Source organism: Rhinatrema bivittatum, chromosome 8, assembly GCF_901001135.1.
Source record: "Rhinatrema bivittatum chromosome 8, aRhiBiv1.1, whole genome shotgun sequence".
Classification (NCBI taxonomy): domain Eukaryota; kingdom Metazoa; phylum Chordata; class Amphibia; order Gymnophiona; family Rhinatrematidae; genus Rhinatrema; species Rhinatrema bivittatum.
The window spans coordinates 22747412-22763662 of NC_042622.1; the positions used below are offsets into that span (position 1 = coordinate 22747412).

General features: G+C 43.9%; 1 protein-coding gene and 1 long non-coding RNA gene across 3 annotated transcripts in view; one reads left to right on the forward strand and one right to left on the reverse strand.

Annotated features, from left to right (window-relative positions):
- The window catches only part of LOC115096336, a 128799-nt gene that overhangs the window by 106402 nt on the left and 6146 nt on the right, over positions 1–16251 (forward strand). The gene's annotated exons all lie outside the window — the stretch shown is intronic.
- Positions 1–16251, reverse strand: part of CASS4 (Cas scaffold protein family member 4) — a 110904-nt gene that overhangs the window by 88439 nt on the left and 6214 nt on the right. Inside the window, exon 1 of one of the 2 annotated variants that reach the window (XM_029610790.1) lies at positions 2639–2799. The exons of the other annotated variant lie outside the window; for it this stretch is intronic. Within the exon in view, the coding sequence (XP_029466650.1) occupies positions 2639–2650 (12 nt within the window). The 5' untranslated portion in view covers positions 2651–2799. Of the gene's footprint in view, positions 1–2638; positions 2800–16251 lie in introns of those variants that run through there. 2 annotated transcript variants of the gene reach the window in all.

Consider the following 16251-nt stretch of genomic DNA (forward strand, 5'->3'; position numbering starts at 1 on the left):
TGGCCTTATATTTTTGAAACAGCAACATTTGGACTGTTAACCCAAATACTACTCAAAGCAACAACATTATTAATATTTTATTAGTATTCAGGTACAGTAAGTCCCCACCTCAAAGAGCTTACCATCTAAATGGGTACAGGAAGGCTGACTGGAGGAAATAGGATTTAAATCCTGGTTTTCAGCTTGTTGCTCTAACTATGAGGTCACTCCTGCTCCTGGAAGCCCAGTCAAAACTATTCTAAAGATCTTATTTCTTGAATTCAGGCTATGTATGTATATATATGCATCAATGTAAGGCCAATGTAAGGTACAGCACAGCAGCCCTTAATTTACTCAAATTGGTAATAATGGGAATCACTAACACTAAAACTTTAAAGCACTAGCATTTCCCCAGAACTGACATAAAAACCAGAAGGAGACACAATGAATCATAATCATTTTGTTTGCTAACATAAAAACTTACTAATAAGACTGCTATAAACAAATGTTCTCAACCACACATCAGGCTCCAGCTCCAACAGATGCTTTCCTGCTGGGTTAATGAAAAAAAAACAACTTTCTAGGGAGGAAAGGCTCTCAATCCTTTAGCAGCCACTCTTCCAAGCCATTCATCTCCTGGAAGAGCTGCCAGGAACTATAATCTGTATTCATGCAATTCCATGAATTATACTAAACTTATATTTGTAATGCAGACTGTTAAAAGTCTTCAGTAACAAGGCATGATGGGAAAGCCTCCTATCACGCCCCCCCCCCAAAAAAAAAGAATGAGAGAGGGATTTATTAAATTGCAATATCTGATATTACACAGAAAAAAAACCAAACACATTTAAAATACGGAAAATGAGCAGGTCAGAGCAAGAGAAGGCATGACCAGAAATTACAAATTAATCAGAAAATTATTTTTAACCCTTTTGTTTAGTTTGTGTTATGAATTATGATAGGTGTTCGTCTCGTTTCAAGGTATTGATTTTAATTGATTTTATGTAATGTATTGTTTTGATGTTTTTGCTTGATTCTACGCTGCCTGGAGTCCCTTTAAAATTAGAAACTTATAAATATAACATCACAAATAAAAAGACCTGACAATGGTAGCGTTGTTACTGCGTCTCTGGCTGGCATCTTCTTATGGCTCTAACACATCCACCATCACCTGCATCCCCCTCCCCCCCAAACACAACCATTGTAATGCATTTTATGATTCAGTTGTACTTCCTGGCACTGCCATCTCTTGCTCTGACCTCGTCATTCTGTTTGGACCCGGGAAAGGAAGGGTTATCTCCCATAAGCTGGGCACTTTCTTTGATTTTTATTCGTTAACCTTTACTTCTATGCGTTCAGGTTGGCTAACGTGGCAATCACACAACTTTATCCAATATATGATTTTGAGATCTGAGGCAAATGCTCATAAACGGGCATGGATTTCTTCTGCCCATGTGCCATTTGAATACCAGCCTAAGCTTTCCTCATTCAAAGTTCTTTCTGCGTGGTATATTCAAAACTCTTAAACGTCTTGGCTGCCAGCTGCCATAAAGAAGTTAACGGAAAAAGGAACCGGCTTTTTTGTGCGTTTTGGTTCCCGAGTGAGTGCGAGACACCAGAACTGGATGATAGCAAGAACCCTAGCGCAACTTGAAAATCTGCCCTTCAAGAGAGGCAGAAGGAAGATCAGGCAAGGCAGCATTTTAGTCATCCATGGGCTATGATCGTTTTACACATCCACCCAGCCCACACGCCTACCTATTGAAAAGCTACAATTTTACACTAAAATAAAATTATGAACTGGCTTCATTCACAAAGCAGAATCACCACCATAAAAGAGAAACGGAAATGGAAAATCCACATGCCACTAGGATTAGATGCATGTGAAGCAAAACTATATTTTATGCAACGCAGCATGAATAAGGCATCTTGCTGCCCCCGTAACTGTTTTAAACCAGCAAATACATGATGAGCCCGATTCATGGCGGCCTTTACTCCATATAAAGTGAATGGCAGAAATACAAAGTGAAGCAGGTGTGCAGATACCCTTTGGTCTGTGCCGCAAAATGGTGCAATACTCCGGGCTGGTGCATGAGTATTTGGCACCCTAGGCGAACCTTCAGTCTTTCACCCCAACTTACCTATTGGCAGCAGCTCTAGTACAGCACTCCCTCTTACTGGCGGCAGTGGCTGCAGGACAGCACTTCTTTCTGTGGCAGTATTGGCTCTGGTAGGATTTTGCTACCTCCAAAATTTTGGTGCTCTAGGCAACCAACCGTCTAGTTTGCCTAATAGGAACACTGGCCCTCACATCACTTAAAATGCATTTAGCTGGAAAAGATATTCCCTAGTTTCTGCAGATGACAACATTATATATTAGGTGTGGATAATGAAGATTTCTTAAGGTTCATTACAAACTGGATTTTAATAGTAAGCAAGTGTGCATTATATGGTAAAAGTGCTGTAAAGTTATAGAAGGGGCATATCTGATGCTCTTCTCAAAGACTCTTGTTTGCCATGCATGTTTGTCTTGACTTGACTGTAAGCTCCGTGGGGCAGGGACGGGCTCCTATGTGTGACTGTAGAGCACTGCGCATGTCCTAGTAGCGCTTTAAAAATGATAAGTAGCTGCTGCCCTCTTGCAAAATGTAATACTCACGTTGACCTTCATGTCGGTGCCTTGCGAAGGGAGGCTTATTCCATCCCCGGTGGCCGGTCCGCAGCAGCGATCGCTCGACCTCCCGCTCCTCCTCGGGGTTTTGCCGGAGGTTGCACGGTCCCCGTGCCCAGGAATGTCCTGCCTCCCCCCCTCCCCTCCGCTGCTGCTCGGGGTTGGAGGAATGAATGGAGCTCCTCGCGCAGGATGTCCTCCGTCGCCTTCCCATTGGCTCGCAGCTCTCGGCATGCAAATGACGCCTCCTGCTGACCCCGCTGCCCTGGAGATGCTGCTAAGGGGGGCGGACATGGGGGTTTCAGCCAGTCCGGTGCTTTTCCTCTCTCCGGCCAGATAGGAATCGCAGCAGTAAAGGGAAATATGAAAGGGGTTTACGAGAGTGCAGAGCTGTCCTTGATTTTACAGCACCTCCGGGGCTGGGTTTTGTCTCTGGCTTCTTCTCTCTCTTTTTTTTTTTTTTTGTAGTTCTGTGGCTGATGAGAATTCACTGCGCTCCTTCCAGTGGAAAAGTCGCTTTTCAGCCAGAGCTCTTGCAGACATCGCTGCCCGGGCCAGGGGATTCGTTTGAAGGCAGTGGGAAGAGAAACTGGAGCCAGCAGTGCACATGGTCCTTTCATCAGGATAATGACAGAGGGTCTTTGCTAGGCAGAGCTTACCATCTGCTCCAGGCCCCCAGCCCAGCTCCCCTTCCAGCGCTGGCCAACATTCCTGCCGCAGATTTCTCTGCTTTCCTCGGGCCAAAGGCATGACTTATTTTTAGGGATCGTCGTTGTCAGTTTTTATTTCATTTTACCTGGAAATTTCAATGACTTTCCACTGTTTTTTTTCTCTCTCTTGTGTGTTCTGTCAACGTCATTTTTCCACTGACTTTTTTTTGTTATAACATTGAAATTCCCAGGCAAAATAAAACAAAAACTGAAAACGAAGGTCGCTACTGATTTTCTTAGGCATTGTTTTTTCACCTCCTAGCACTCTAGTTTGCGAGAAGTTTCAGTCAGAACTAAAGGCATCTACTTTCCCGGATGCACACAAAATGCATATTTGTGTTTTTTGTATTGGTAATACTGCTCCATGTCCCCCAACAATCTGCCCACTCTTGCCTTGGCCTTCTTGCACTCATTTGTTACCTGGAGGTCATCAGACGTATGTACAGGTAAGAGTGCTGCATCTATTCAGCATGCCATAACAATTAAAAGTATAGTATAGAAATAGAAATCAGATTATAATCATCCCAAGATCTCTGTCCTGTTTGATGCACATCAAGTGTCTCATCCCATCCTAGACTGCTGTCTTGGATGTTTGTACTCCAAATGGATGACTCCATATGCCCAGGGATTACTCCGCAGCGAACAAAATCTGTGCAAGGTTGCAGAATGAAAATCTTGCCTGCCAGTAGATTACCCCCCCCCCCCCCCCATAACCTTTGCTCTGATTTTATTTAATTTCAAGGGAGGACGGTCTAGTGTTTAAACATTTGAAAGTCCCTCATGCTATTATGAAGCTAATCAGGACGGTGCTGTGCCAGCCCTCATCAGAACAGAACACAGTGCAGACGCAGGACCATAGCACAAAGCCTGAGAAGGTGGACCCAGAAAAGATTTGTCAATGTGAGGAACAAGGATGTTAGGTTTAATGGACCATTGGTCTGACCCTGTATGGTATTTCTTATATTAATAAAATAATTTAAGAAAGTTAACAAAATAAAAAGTTAACCAAAATTGTGAGCGACATTGCGGACGGGATAGAAGGTAAGGTTTGTCTATTTGCGGACGACACTAAGATCTGCAACAGAGTGGACACGCCGGAAGGAGTGGAGAGAATGAGACGGGATTTAAGGAAGTTGGAAGAGTGGTCGAAGATATGGCAGCTGAGATTCAATGCCAAGAAGTGCAGAGTCATGCATATGGGGAGTGGAAATCCAAATGAACTGTATTTGGTGGGGGGGGGGGGGGGGGGGGGGGGGGGGGGGGCACCATCACCCCAAGGAGAGAGACCTTGGGGTGATGGTGTCTAATGATCTGAAGTCGGCGAAACAATGTGACAAGGCGATAGCAAAAGCCAGAAGAATGCTGGGCTGCATTGAGAGAGGAATATCGAGTAAGAAAAGGGAGGTGATTATCCCCTTGTACAGGTCCTTGGTGAGGCCTCACCTGGAGTACTGTGTTCAGTTCTGGAGACCGTATCTACAAAGAGACAGAGACAAGATGGAGGCGGTCCAGAGAAAGGCGACCAAAAGGGTGAATGGTCTTCATCGAATGACTTATTAGGAGAGATTGAAGAATCTAAATATGTACACCCTGGAGGAAAGGAGGAGCAGGGGTGATATGATTCAAACTTTCAGATACTTGAAAGGTTTTAACGATCCAAAGACAACGACAAACCTTTTCCGTCAGAAAAAAATCAGCAGAACCAGGGGTCACGAGCTGAAGCTCCAGGGAAGAAAACTCAGAACCAATGTCAGGAAGTATTTCTTCATGGAGAGGGTGGTGGATGCCTGGAATGCCCTTCCGGAGGAAGTGGTGAAGACCAGAACTGTGAAGGACTTCAAAGGGGCGTGGGATAAACACTGTGGATCCATCAAGTCTAGAGGACGTGAATGAAGAGGAGGTGGCTCGCGGGAATGAAGGCTACTACCTGGAGATAATACCCTTATTCAATATACATACACACGGTTAATGCGACTCCAACATTGCTCTAAGCGTCAACGGTAAGAAGAAATGTGGAGAAAAAAAAAAGAAATTTGCATTAACAAAAAAGCGGGGTATAGCTTGCTTGTTACAGCGGTTACTACCCCCAAACCAAATAAGCCTGATACTTTACTTTCAACGCATAGCCAGCACAGCTCTCTGCTTCAACGGCAGGGGAGAAAGTCTGATACTTTACTTTCAACGCATATCCAGCATAGCTCTCTGCTTCAACGGCAGGGGAGAAAGTCTGATACTTCACTTTCAACGCATAGCCAGCATAGCTCTCTGCTTCAACGGCAGGGGAGAAAGTCTGTTACTTCACTTTCAACGCATAGCCAGCATAGCTCTCTGCTTCAACGGCAGGGGAGAAAGTCTGTTACTTCACTTTCAAAGCATATCCAGCATAGCTCTCTGCTTCAACGGCAGGGGCAATGTAGAAAAGAGGATCTATATATAGACAACAACCAACAAGGACTGAATTACTTAGTCGAGTAAACAAAAGCATGGGTGTAGCTTGCTTATTGAGGCAGTACTACCCTAACTAAGCTACATATTCAATTAGATGCAGTTCCAACACTGCTCTCTACATTAATGGTGGGGTGGAAGGGAAATAGAACTAAAAGGTACTAAGAGTCAAGCGTATCGAGTAAGAGGGGGAAAAAAAAAAAAAGAGTGCATAGCTTGCTGGGCAGACTGGATGGGCTGTTTGGTCTTCTTCTGCCATCATTTCTATGTTTCTATATGTAATAGAAATTAAATGTTAATACAACAAGGAAAGGCGATCTTAGAATAATATCACGAGAAACTGATAATCACGCAAGACGAATTGATATTTTGACTAGTACTGTACCTTTAATTTTTTTTTAACACCCAAGATAGTGATCTGTTAGTGAATATCAGTTGCATTAATGACAGATAATGGCCAGGAACTATTAATGCTATGATGGTAGGGTTTAGAAGCTGAGAAGAATCGGGAGGAGGAAGAAATAACCCAGAAGATAATTAAGACAAGATGGGGGTTCTTTTTTTGATGCAAGACTAAATAAACAGCTGCCTGGAGCCATTATCAGCCTTCATAACATTGTCTCAAATGGATTGTCTGGCACTTACTGGCATCAGTTGGCAGATGGGATTGTTTAGGAACAGACTAGGACCCTTAACATTTGGCTATTGTGTGCGCTAGGAAAAATAATTTTCAAATTGGAATGCTGCATCCTTGAAAGTACTCAAACAATAACGTTTTTTTAAATCTTATTTGCTTTATTCAACTACTACTTATTTATAATGCAGCATCCGAGCTAAGGAGACACAAAAGGTGGTATTCTTGTTTTATATATTGCAATACAGTTCTCCGATGTGTGCGAAAGATTTTGCCATGGCATTTAATGCCAAATCGTTTGTATCAACAGTCCAACTGTGACAAAATGATTTGCAGTGAAAGCAAAATGTGTCAAGCTCATAGAAAAGAAGTTAAAAAATAAGTGGCGAGTACAAACCAGAAATAAAAAAAAAAAACAGCAAGCATGAGCCTGAGTTTGTGCCAATCAATTAAATGGAAAAAGGCACCTGGCTAAATGGTTATCGTGTATTTGTTGTAGGTGCCAAGATATTTTGTACATCTGTAATGTGTTCACAGTATTGTCCCATGCACACACCAGAGATATAAATCCAGCTTTAGCTAACTTGGTAGCTTACACCGCGGTCCTTTTATGGTTTCTATATCTATATAAACTTTACATTTTTATTATGGTTCACCATACAAGATTAGAGCAATGCATAACATTTGCACATCTCGCTATAGCAATATCCTGTCATCAGTTAGCGATGGTCTTTTCATTTTAATCTTTTCCTAGGACCATCCCATTCATGTAAAACCTGTTCTGTCTATCACAAGCTTTTCCTATGGCAGTAGGTGCATGAACCAGAAATATTATTAATAAAGATTTTTTTCTACACAGCGGAGAAAGTCTTGTTTTGAAGAAGGGCCTGTATTTCCTGGTGCAGAAGTCATAGGCTTACTATAAGTAATACCATGCTGGGTCAGACCAATAGTCCATTGAGCCCAGCATCCTGTCTCCAACCGAGGCCAAGCCACTCCATTTGGAAGGCCGATCCTCATGGAAAGATGCATTCCCTGTTGAGATGTGAGTGAGAACCCTGAACAATTCTCTAGCCATATCTACTGATCTTGAATAGATTTCTGTGTATACAGCTGGCTTTGAACAATAAAATCAAGGAGCCATCAGTGGTAGCTCTTAATTACTAATAACCTATGTGACAAGTTCTATGTACGCACTTTGTTTCAAAAGGGTCCAGACCAAAAAAGCTCAAGAAGAAACAAAGCCGAACCTCTTTTTACTGTTTGCATGTTGTCAGCTCCAATCCCCCCTTCCCCCCCCCCAGGCAGGAGTCCCAGCTATTACTCAGCAGCAACACAAGAGGCCTGACTCGGTGCAGACCTACAGGCCGCCCTGGCACTGTGCTGGCTGGGCTAGATGGAAGAGAGCTGTAATCGCAGGGCACTTGCAAGTGAAGGCTCACAATGGAACTGGAATTCCAAAAGGAGAAAGGAACCCTGGTTAAATCTAAAAAGGTTCGCAATTCAATTACAGCCAAATTATCAAAGGCACGTGCACGTAAAAACCAGGGTTTACGCACGTGGCCAGGCCTTGTGCGCACCACACGCATTTTCAAACGGGCCTGGCCACGCATTTAAATCCCAGTATGCGCACAAGTGCTGGGCCTCTTCAAAGGGGCGGCTGAGGGCACCGTATTGCATCAGCCCCAAGGACCAGTAAGTAAAAAAATTAAAAAATTCTGGGTACCTAGGTAGGCATTAGGGGTCAGGGTGGAGAGGGGAAAGGGAAGGAAGGTTAGGTAGGGGGTAGGGAAATTCCCTCCCAGTCCGCTCCTTAATTGGAGCGGACTGGGAGAGAACTGGGGGAAGCCCAATTACGTCGCCAAAATTCAGCCCCCCTGTGTGCGCAGATTATAAAATCCACGAGCGATTGTGCGCAAGGCCCAGGGATTACATAACATGTGCGTGCATGTTATAAAATCTGCGCATCCATGTGCGCGCGCCGGGAGCCGCAAGCACCTTTTAAAAATCTACCCCTTAGTGCACTGCCATGCTAAGGACCTGGGTTTACTTCCTAGGTCAGGATGCCATCGCCTGAGGGTGCTGCAGACGCTCAGCACCCAATGTGTCATGTTCTGGAAGGAGCCACAGAGTCTTGCTGTGACAACTGGTCTAAAGCCCTACATGGGTAGGAATAAAGGGTGGTTCTGAAAGAGCTGGAAACTACGAGGTAATAACAAAAAATCATGAAAATGACAGCTCGTGCAGTTCAAGCCCATCAAAATATTTGTTTTGCACGTTTGAACATAAAGCACTTTGCCCGAATTCCTACAAGAACTGTGCTCGCTCTTCTTGTCTTCTTGGACTGGTGAGCTACCGGGTTTCACCTTTGTAGTATGGAGTGGTCCTGGACAAAATTCATTTTTTTTTGAGGCTGTGATAACTTTTATTGAACCAATCAAAGAGGTTGTGTAGTACTTTTTATTTTTTTCAAGATCACATAAGCTTCCTTGTTTGAAGTGACTTGACTAGTTCCTTTTCCTGATAACTTATACGGGAATCAGTGGTACAAGTAACAAATTCAAGGCAGGAAGAAGCCTAGTTCTTTTCAGAGAAAAACAAAGGTCAGGCCTGCTGAACCAAAACCTTGATTTTAGCTTTTGCTGCAAAGGATTGTGGGATAAGGCTTGCTCATAGGAATGGCTTTAGCGTAAACCTGACTTCGCATCACTGGCCCAGCATAATCACGACAATCTTGCTAGATCACAATTAATAAAAGCTGGAGTTCAGATTGAATAGGTTATGTTTCAAGACAAATAGAAAAGTATAAGACAAGAATTATTTAAATTATTTTTATTTGTCAGAAATGAATACAAAACACTTGAGTTCAAGTTGTTTTTTTTTTTTTAAATGAAATAATTTGTATCAAAATCCTTTGTTTTCCTAGAGCAAGCATTGATAATATTTAGCATGATCCAGTTCCTCCCCTCTCTACTTTTATTTAAGAAGTGTATGCATTTTTGTATGTGGGAAATCCATGCTGCCAGTGCAGAAGAGTGATTAAAGCTTATATTGGTGAACATGCAGAGCCTTCAGCTCAACTTCTTTACAGATGTGTATTTGCTTAGCGACATTAAAACGAACCTGGTAACTGGGGGAAACCAAGCAATGTGTCCCAGGCTGGAGGCACAAAGCCAAACAGACTCCAGCCTTTTCTAATGCAGATAAAACTTGATACAAATTACAGCACTTCAACCTATGAGAATGCCTGCCTACCTTTGCAGTACTCTGCCCACTCCCTGGGCTTTGGGTCAGCAGAGATTTACAGGAGCTGTCTCTCCTGGGGATGAAGGAGCCTCCTGAACCCAGCTGGGCTTACACGCTGGTGCTGCCCCAGCAGGGTCCCACTCCCAGAGCTCTCGCCCTCTATGGGATTTGAGGTGGACCAGGCATTTAGGGGAAAATGGGGTCACTCTGTTATAGTAATGCAGGTCACCAGCCCATTCTAATACCATAAGATTCAGAATGCAGCTGTGCTCCCAAGGTGGTCTTAAAGATGGCATGGGCATCGAAACCCGACCATGTTTGGGCCCATTAGAGTAGGAAAACCTAAGTGAAAGGGCTGGTTATTTATTTATTTATTTTTAATTTTTATATACCGATATTCCTATAAAGAATATAGATCACACCGGTTTACAATGGAACAGAACATTCGCTGGGAGGAGATACATTGAACACGAACATTAACCATTGAACATTTGAAACAGTTGGTATCAAAGGAACAATAGAGAACCAAGAGCAAAAATTAAATATAAATGGTAAATAAATAATAAATAAAATAATAAAATAAAATGAGTAAAAATAAATGAATGAATAAAGTGACAATAAATATAGTACATTATTTAAAACAAGAAAGTGACCTTGCAGGGCAGCGAAGAGAAAAGTTCAGAAAATCCACGGATGATAGTCAAAAGACTTGCATTCATGTTTTGGGACCTGCATTAAGGAGAACCCGGCTTTTCATGGAAAGTTTGAACAGCCAAGTTTTTAGGTCTTTCTTGAAGGTTAGGAGACATTTTTCTTGACGGAGGTCAGGAGGGAGAGTGTTCCAAAGAGTCGGCCCAGAAGTAGATAACGCTCTTTTGCTTAGAGAAGATTTAATAGGGGGAACTTGCAGAGAGCCTCTGTAAGCTCTTCTGATTAGCATGAGGAAGCCTCTCCCCACCCACAATAGGCAGTAAATAACCCCCTCCAAGACCACTCCCCCTCCAAGACCCCTCCAAACACCACTCCCTTTTCCCCCTGAAACCCCTAGGCCCTGGTCCACAGGGCTTTGAAATAAAACCTTGAAAGGCAGAAGGCTTCTTCCAGCTGGTAATGAATATAAAATGACAATCTTTAGTCAGAATGTCACAGGCACCATTTTGGATTTGGTTAGCTCCCAGCAGACCAGGGGGGGGGGAAGAATAGGGAGGAATTCAGGGCAGAGGCCTCCAGCTGGGAGTTGGACAGAATGGGGGAAAGCAAGTTTGCTTACTGTAAGTGTTGTCCATAAACAACCCGATGAATTAGCCATGATACATGGGCGACATTACCAACCAAATGGGCCCTTCTCACTAAGCTCATTGAGCTTTTGCTCTACTGAGCATGTGCAGGAATTCACACACAGTTGTTGCTTATGAATATCTTCAGTCAATATTAGACCTAAGTGTAGCTAGTCAACTCTCCATGACTAATTCATCCTGCTGTCTACACAGAACACTACAGCTAGCAAACTTGCTTTCTCTGTGAACAAGCAGCGTTGAAATAGCCATGTCATGTAGGGAGTCCCAAGCTAAAGATTGCAGTGGAACATATAGGGGCGGATTTTCAGAGCCCTGCTCGCGTAAATCCGCCCAAAACCAGGCGGATTTACGCGAGCAGGGCCCTGCGCGCCGGGAAGCCTATTTTACATAGGCCTCCCGGCGCGCGCAGAGCCCCGGGACTCGCGTAAGTCCCGGGGTTCTCCGAGGGGGGCGTGTCGGGGGCGTGTCGGGGGGCGGGCCCGGTCGTCGCGGCGTTTCGGGGCGTGTCGGCAGCGTTTTGGGGGCGGGTACGGGGGCGTGGCTACGGCCCGGGGCAGTCCGGGGGCGTGGCCGCGCCCTCCGTACCCGCCCCCAGGTCGCGGCCCGGCGCGCAGGAGGCCCGCTGGCGCGCGGGGATTTACGTCTCCCTCCGGGAGGCGTAAATCCCCCGACAAAGGTAAGGGGGGGGTGTAGACAGGGCCGGGTGGGTGGGTTAGGTAGGGGAAGGGAGGGTAAGGTGAGGGGAGGGCAAAGGAAAGTTCCCTCCGAGGCCGCTCCGATTTCGGAGCGGCCTTGGAGGGAACGGGGGGAGGCAGCGCGGCTCGGCGCGCGCAGGCTATACAAAATCGATAGCCTTGCACGCGCCGATCCAGGATTTTAGTGGATACGCGCGGCTCCGCGCGTATCTACTAAAATCCAGCGTACTTTTGCTTGAGTCTGATGCGCAAGCAAAAGTAGGCTGATCGCGCTTCTTTTAAAATCTACCCCATACTGAATAAGCAACCTGGACCCCCATCATGGAATGGACTACTGGGAGAACAGGCTGTGCAAAACTGCTTATCCAATTTACTGTCATGTTTGATAAATTGTCCAGACAGTAATTCGATGTGAAGGTGTTCACTGATGACCAAGTTACAACTTTGTAGATGTCTTCAACAGGTACTACTCTCAGATAAGCCACTGAATGTAGCCATGGCTTTCATTTGATGAGCCTTGCTAGTCTATGATCTGGATGCCTGAGAGGGTATAACAATATGCAATGCAGTCTGCTAGCCAACTGGACAATGCTTTTTTTGGATATTGCTATGCCCAGACAGTTAAGATCATAAGAGATAAAATGCTATGAAGCATGATAATATGGCAGAGTACTTTTCCTGTAGTAAGCCAAAGCTCTTTTACACTCTTAAGGAATGAAGGCCTTTTCACCTTTTTTGTCCATGTGTAGGTAAAACGATGGCTTGCTTAATATGGAAAGCTGGCACAAACTTTCATAGAAACTTTGCGTGCATGCAGTGCATCAGTCTTTTGTAGAAGAACTGCATATAAGAAGAGTGATGAACTAAAGCCTGGATGATGTGATTGTAACTAGGAATGCTATTTTCCATGTGAGAAATTTGAGAGAAGCAAACATCAGTAGTTATTTAGTAGATGTGAATCGGTTAGTTACTCTTTCGGATAGTAGAAGGACTAGGGGGCGCTCCATGAAGTTAGCATGGGGCACATTTAAAACTAATCGGAGAAAGTTCTTTTTTACTCAACGCACAACTAGACTCTGGAATTTGTTGCCAGTGCAGTTAATATAGCTGTGTTTAAAAAAGGATTGGATAAGTTCTTGGAGGAGAAGTCCATTACCTGCTATTAAGTTCACTTAGAGAATAGCCACTGCTATTAGCAATGGTTACATGGAATAGACTTAGTTTTTGGGTACTTGCCAGGTTCTTATGGCCTGGATTGGCCACTGTTGGAAACAGGATGCTGGGCTTGATGGACCCTTGGTCTGACCCGGTATGGCATGTTCTTATGTTCTTAGTTCAAATGGTGGCTTCATTAGTTGTGCAAGAACTACATTCAGGATCCACTGAACAGATTTGACTGGAGGTTTAGGATACCATAAACCTTTCATGAACTTGGATACCAACGGATGAGTGGAAATTGATCTACCCTCAATTTGGAAGTGTAGGTCCCTACAGCACCACGATGTACCTCACTGATGAGGTACCAAAATCTGAGGAAGACTGAGAGGGCAAGTACTTTCATAGGTCTTTTGGTTCGCATGGGAATGGATCCAAGGAAGGCTGTTGCCACCAGTTTCATATACCATGTGAAAATAAGGTGATCTCAATGCCACATTTTAAATACGGTATGGATATGGTTCGGTCTTGGATGACGGTCAGTCATCTAGTTTTAAATGTTGATAAGACCACTCTTTTATAGGAAGGGAGGAATGAGGTAAAAGCTTCATTAATCACAAAGAATTATGGAAATGTACAGTTGCAAACTAAAAATTAACTGTGAAATCTAGGAGTAATAATAGACTCAGGGTTGGATTTTAAATTACAGATTAAGGGGTAGATTTTAAAAGAAGGGCGCACACATGGACGCCCCGATTTTAGAGCATGCGCACGCAAGTTATAAAATCCATGGCCCCGTGCGTGCATGTGGGGGCAGCACGCACAGGGGGGGCCTAAGTTTAGAAGAGTATGTGCGGCGGACTGGGAGGGAACTTCCCTACCCCCACTACCCTCCCTTTTCCCACCCCCCTAAACCCATTCAACCTATTTTTGTTGTTGTTTTGGAGCAGAAGCAACTTGTGTGCACTGGCTGCCTGCCGGTGTGTGCTTCCCCGGTACCGCGGCAAATGGCCGCTGTACCAGCTGCTTCCAGCCCTGCCCCCTTCCCTTTCTCTGGGCCTGGCCCTTCAGCCCGTAACCCCCATTTTTAACACATGCAGCATTTTTAAAATCTACCCGTAAGAGTACTGTTAAGTATTGGATTTTTTAAACAAATTACTTATGCCATTAAGGCATTTCTAACTATGGATTTTATTTAGGACTGTGTTTGGGCAGATAGATTAACGAAATATTAGAGGGTTGCAGTTATTGCTGGCAATAAAACACAGCGATCATATAACATCGGCATTGCGTGCTTTACGCTGGCTTCCTGTTAAGTGGAGGGCTGAGTTTCAGGTTCTTATGATTGTTTTGACTCCAATACAGATTTCATTCTAATCCTTTTAGATATCTCTGCTGCGTTTGATACGCTAGACCATAAAATATTACTTTCTAGTCTTCAATCCATTGGGTTACAAGATACAGTTCTAAACTGGTTCAATAGTTCGCTCTCAAATCGTTCCTGTCAAATTAATATTGTCTCTTGTTCCTCTCAACCATACACTCAACACACACCCCATAAAAAATAAACCAGACCTCAGCACTACCAAAATTTAAAAATTAAGATCCCCTTCCAGACCTTACCCTATACCCATCATGGACATCTCTTACCCCTTCTGTAAGACCTCCAAAGTTCAAATGGTACATGAGCAATCCACTGTCATTCAGGCCGTGTGGGTCCTGAGTTGAAAATGACACTGGCGGGCCCTGAGGCTGATGCCATTTTGTTGCATGACTGTACAATACCATGGAGCCAGCCTCCGGGCAGGAACACCTGGAGCTCACTTCTGCCCCATTCAATGCAAAATCCCTATGAATGGGGCTAAGAGGCATGGGAGCGGAGGAGCTCAGGGCAAGGCCCGGAAGGGGATTCCACTTCTAAAGTTTGGTACTGCTGAGTTGTTTTTGCAGCAGTGGCAGGAGCCTGGGCAGAGGTGGCTTTCTTCTATTTTTGAAACAAGACTAAAAAACCCCCAATGAATTACGCTGGGGGGTTTGTTTTGAAACAACATGTAACGAAACGGCCTACTGTCATCATCACCACAACTGCAATAACCAGGCTCAAGTCTAAGGTCTTTTCCTCCAAAATAAAAGAATATCTAAAGGATCAGGAATCATTTTTGGCTCATGATTTTAATAATATAACTTAATTGTGAAACTGTTTTCATGAGTGTAGATTATCGCTACCAAAGCCCTACACACTTGAATATCATTAACATATGCAACCCATGCACAAGATAATTCACCTGGTTATGTCCCTTCCTTAATAAGCTTATACGCTCTTATTTGTCTTGTGTATCTTAACTAGCTTGTAAGCTCCACAAGGCAGGGACTGCCTCTTAAATGTATAGGTGCAATCCTGCATATATCGTCGTGCTATAATATATACCAGTCACCTACATTTAAGTAGAGAGAAGTTAAGGGACTTCAGCCGTTCACATTTTGTGCAGTACTCCGTGGAGTTTATTTACTATTGGATTACCTAATGTGCATCCAAATTACCAAAACAAGGACTGGCATATGCAAATAAGCTCTTTAGGTATTAATAATGGAATTATCCAGTGTTTCATGCAGGCCTTGTAATGTTAGAGGGGTAATTAACTTTGTACACAGCCTTTGTTTAGCAGGGGCAACATCGGTTTTGCACCTCCCCACCCCCTTATTTGTGTTTCAAGTAAGCAAAACTCACATCAAAGGAAACAAAAATTCAACAAAAAAAACTGTGCATCCCAAGGAAGGAAGGAAGAGCCTAGTGGTTAGAGCAGTGAGCTATGAACCAGGAGATCAGGGTTCGAGTCCTGCTGTCACTCCTTGTGACCTTGGGCAAGTCACTTTACCCTACATTGCCTCAGGTACAAAACTTAGATTGTAAGTCCTCTGGGGAGAGGGAAATACCTCCAGTACCTGAATGTAATCCACTTTGAAGTGGAATATATATATAAAAATAAATAGTTGGTCCCCCAGCGGCTTGAATTCCACCACTGGCTGCTTTCTAAGCAGGAAATACTCCCCCCACCAGGCAATCTCACCTTAGAACATAAGAAATTGCCATGTTGGGTCAGACCAAGGGTCCATCAAGCCCAGCATCCTGTGGCCAATCCAAGTCACAAGTACCCAAACATTAGATAGATCTCAAGCTACTATTGCTTATTAATTACCATAATAGCAATTTATGGTTTCAACTTCTAGGAACTTATCTAAAGCTTTTTTAAACTACTGAAACCATCTACAACTCATTTCTTTCTCCCAGCAAGAGATGTTGGGAAGAGAAACTGAAATATCAAATAAAACACTTTAAGGGGAATTTTAAAAGCCAGGTACATGCCAAAAATCGAGAGATACACGTGCTCGCAACACATGTGCATGTCTACCTGATTTT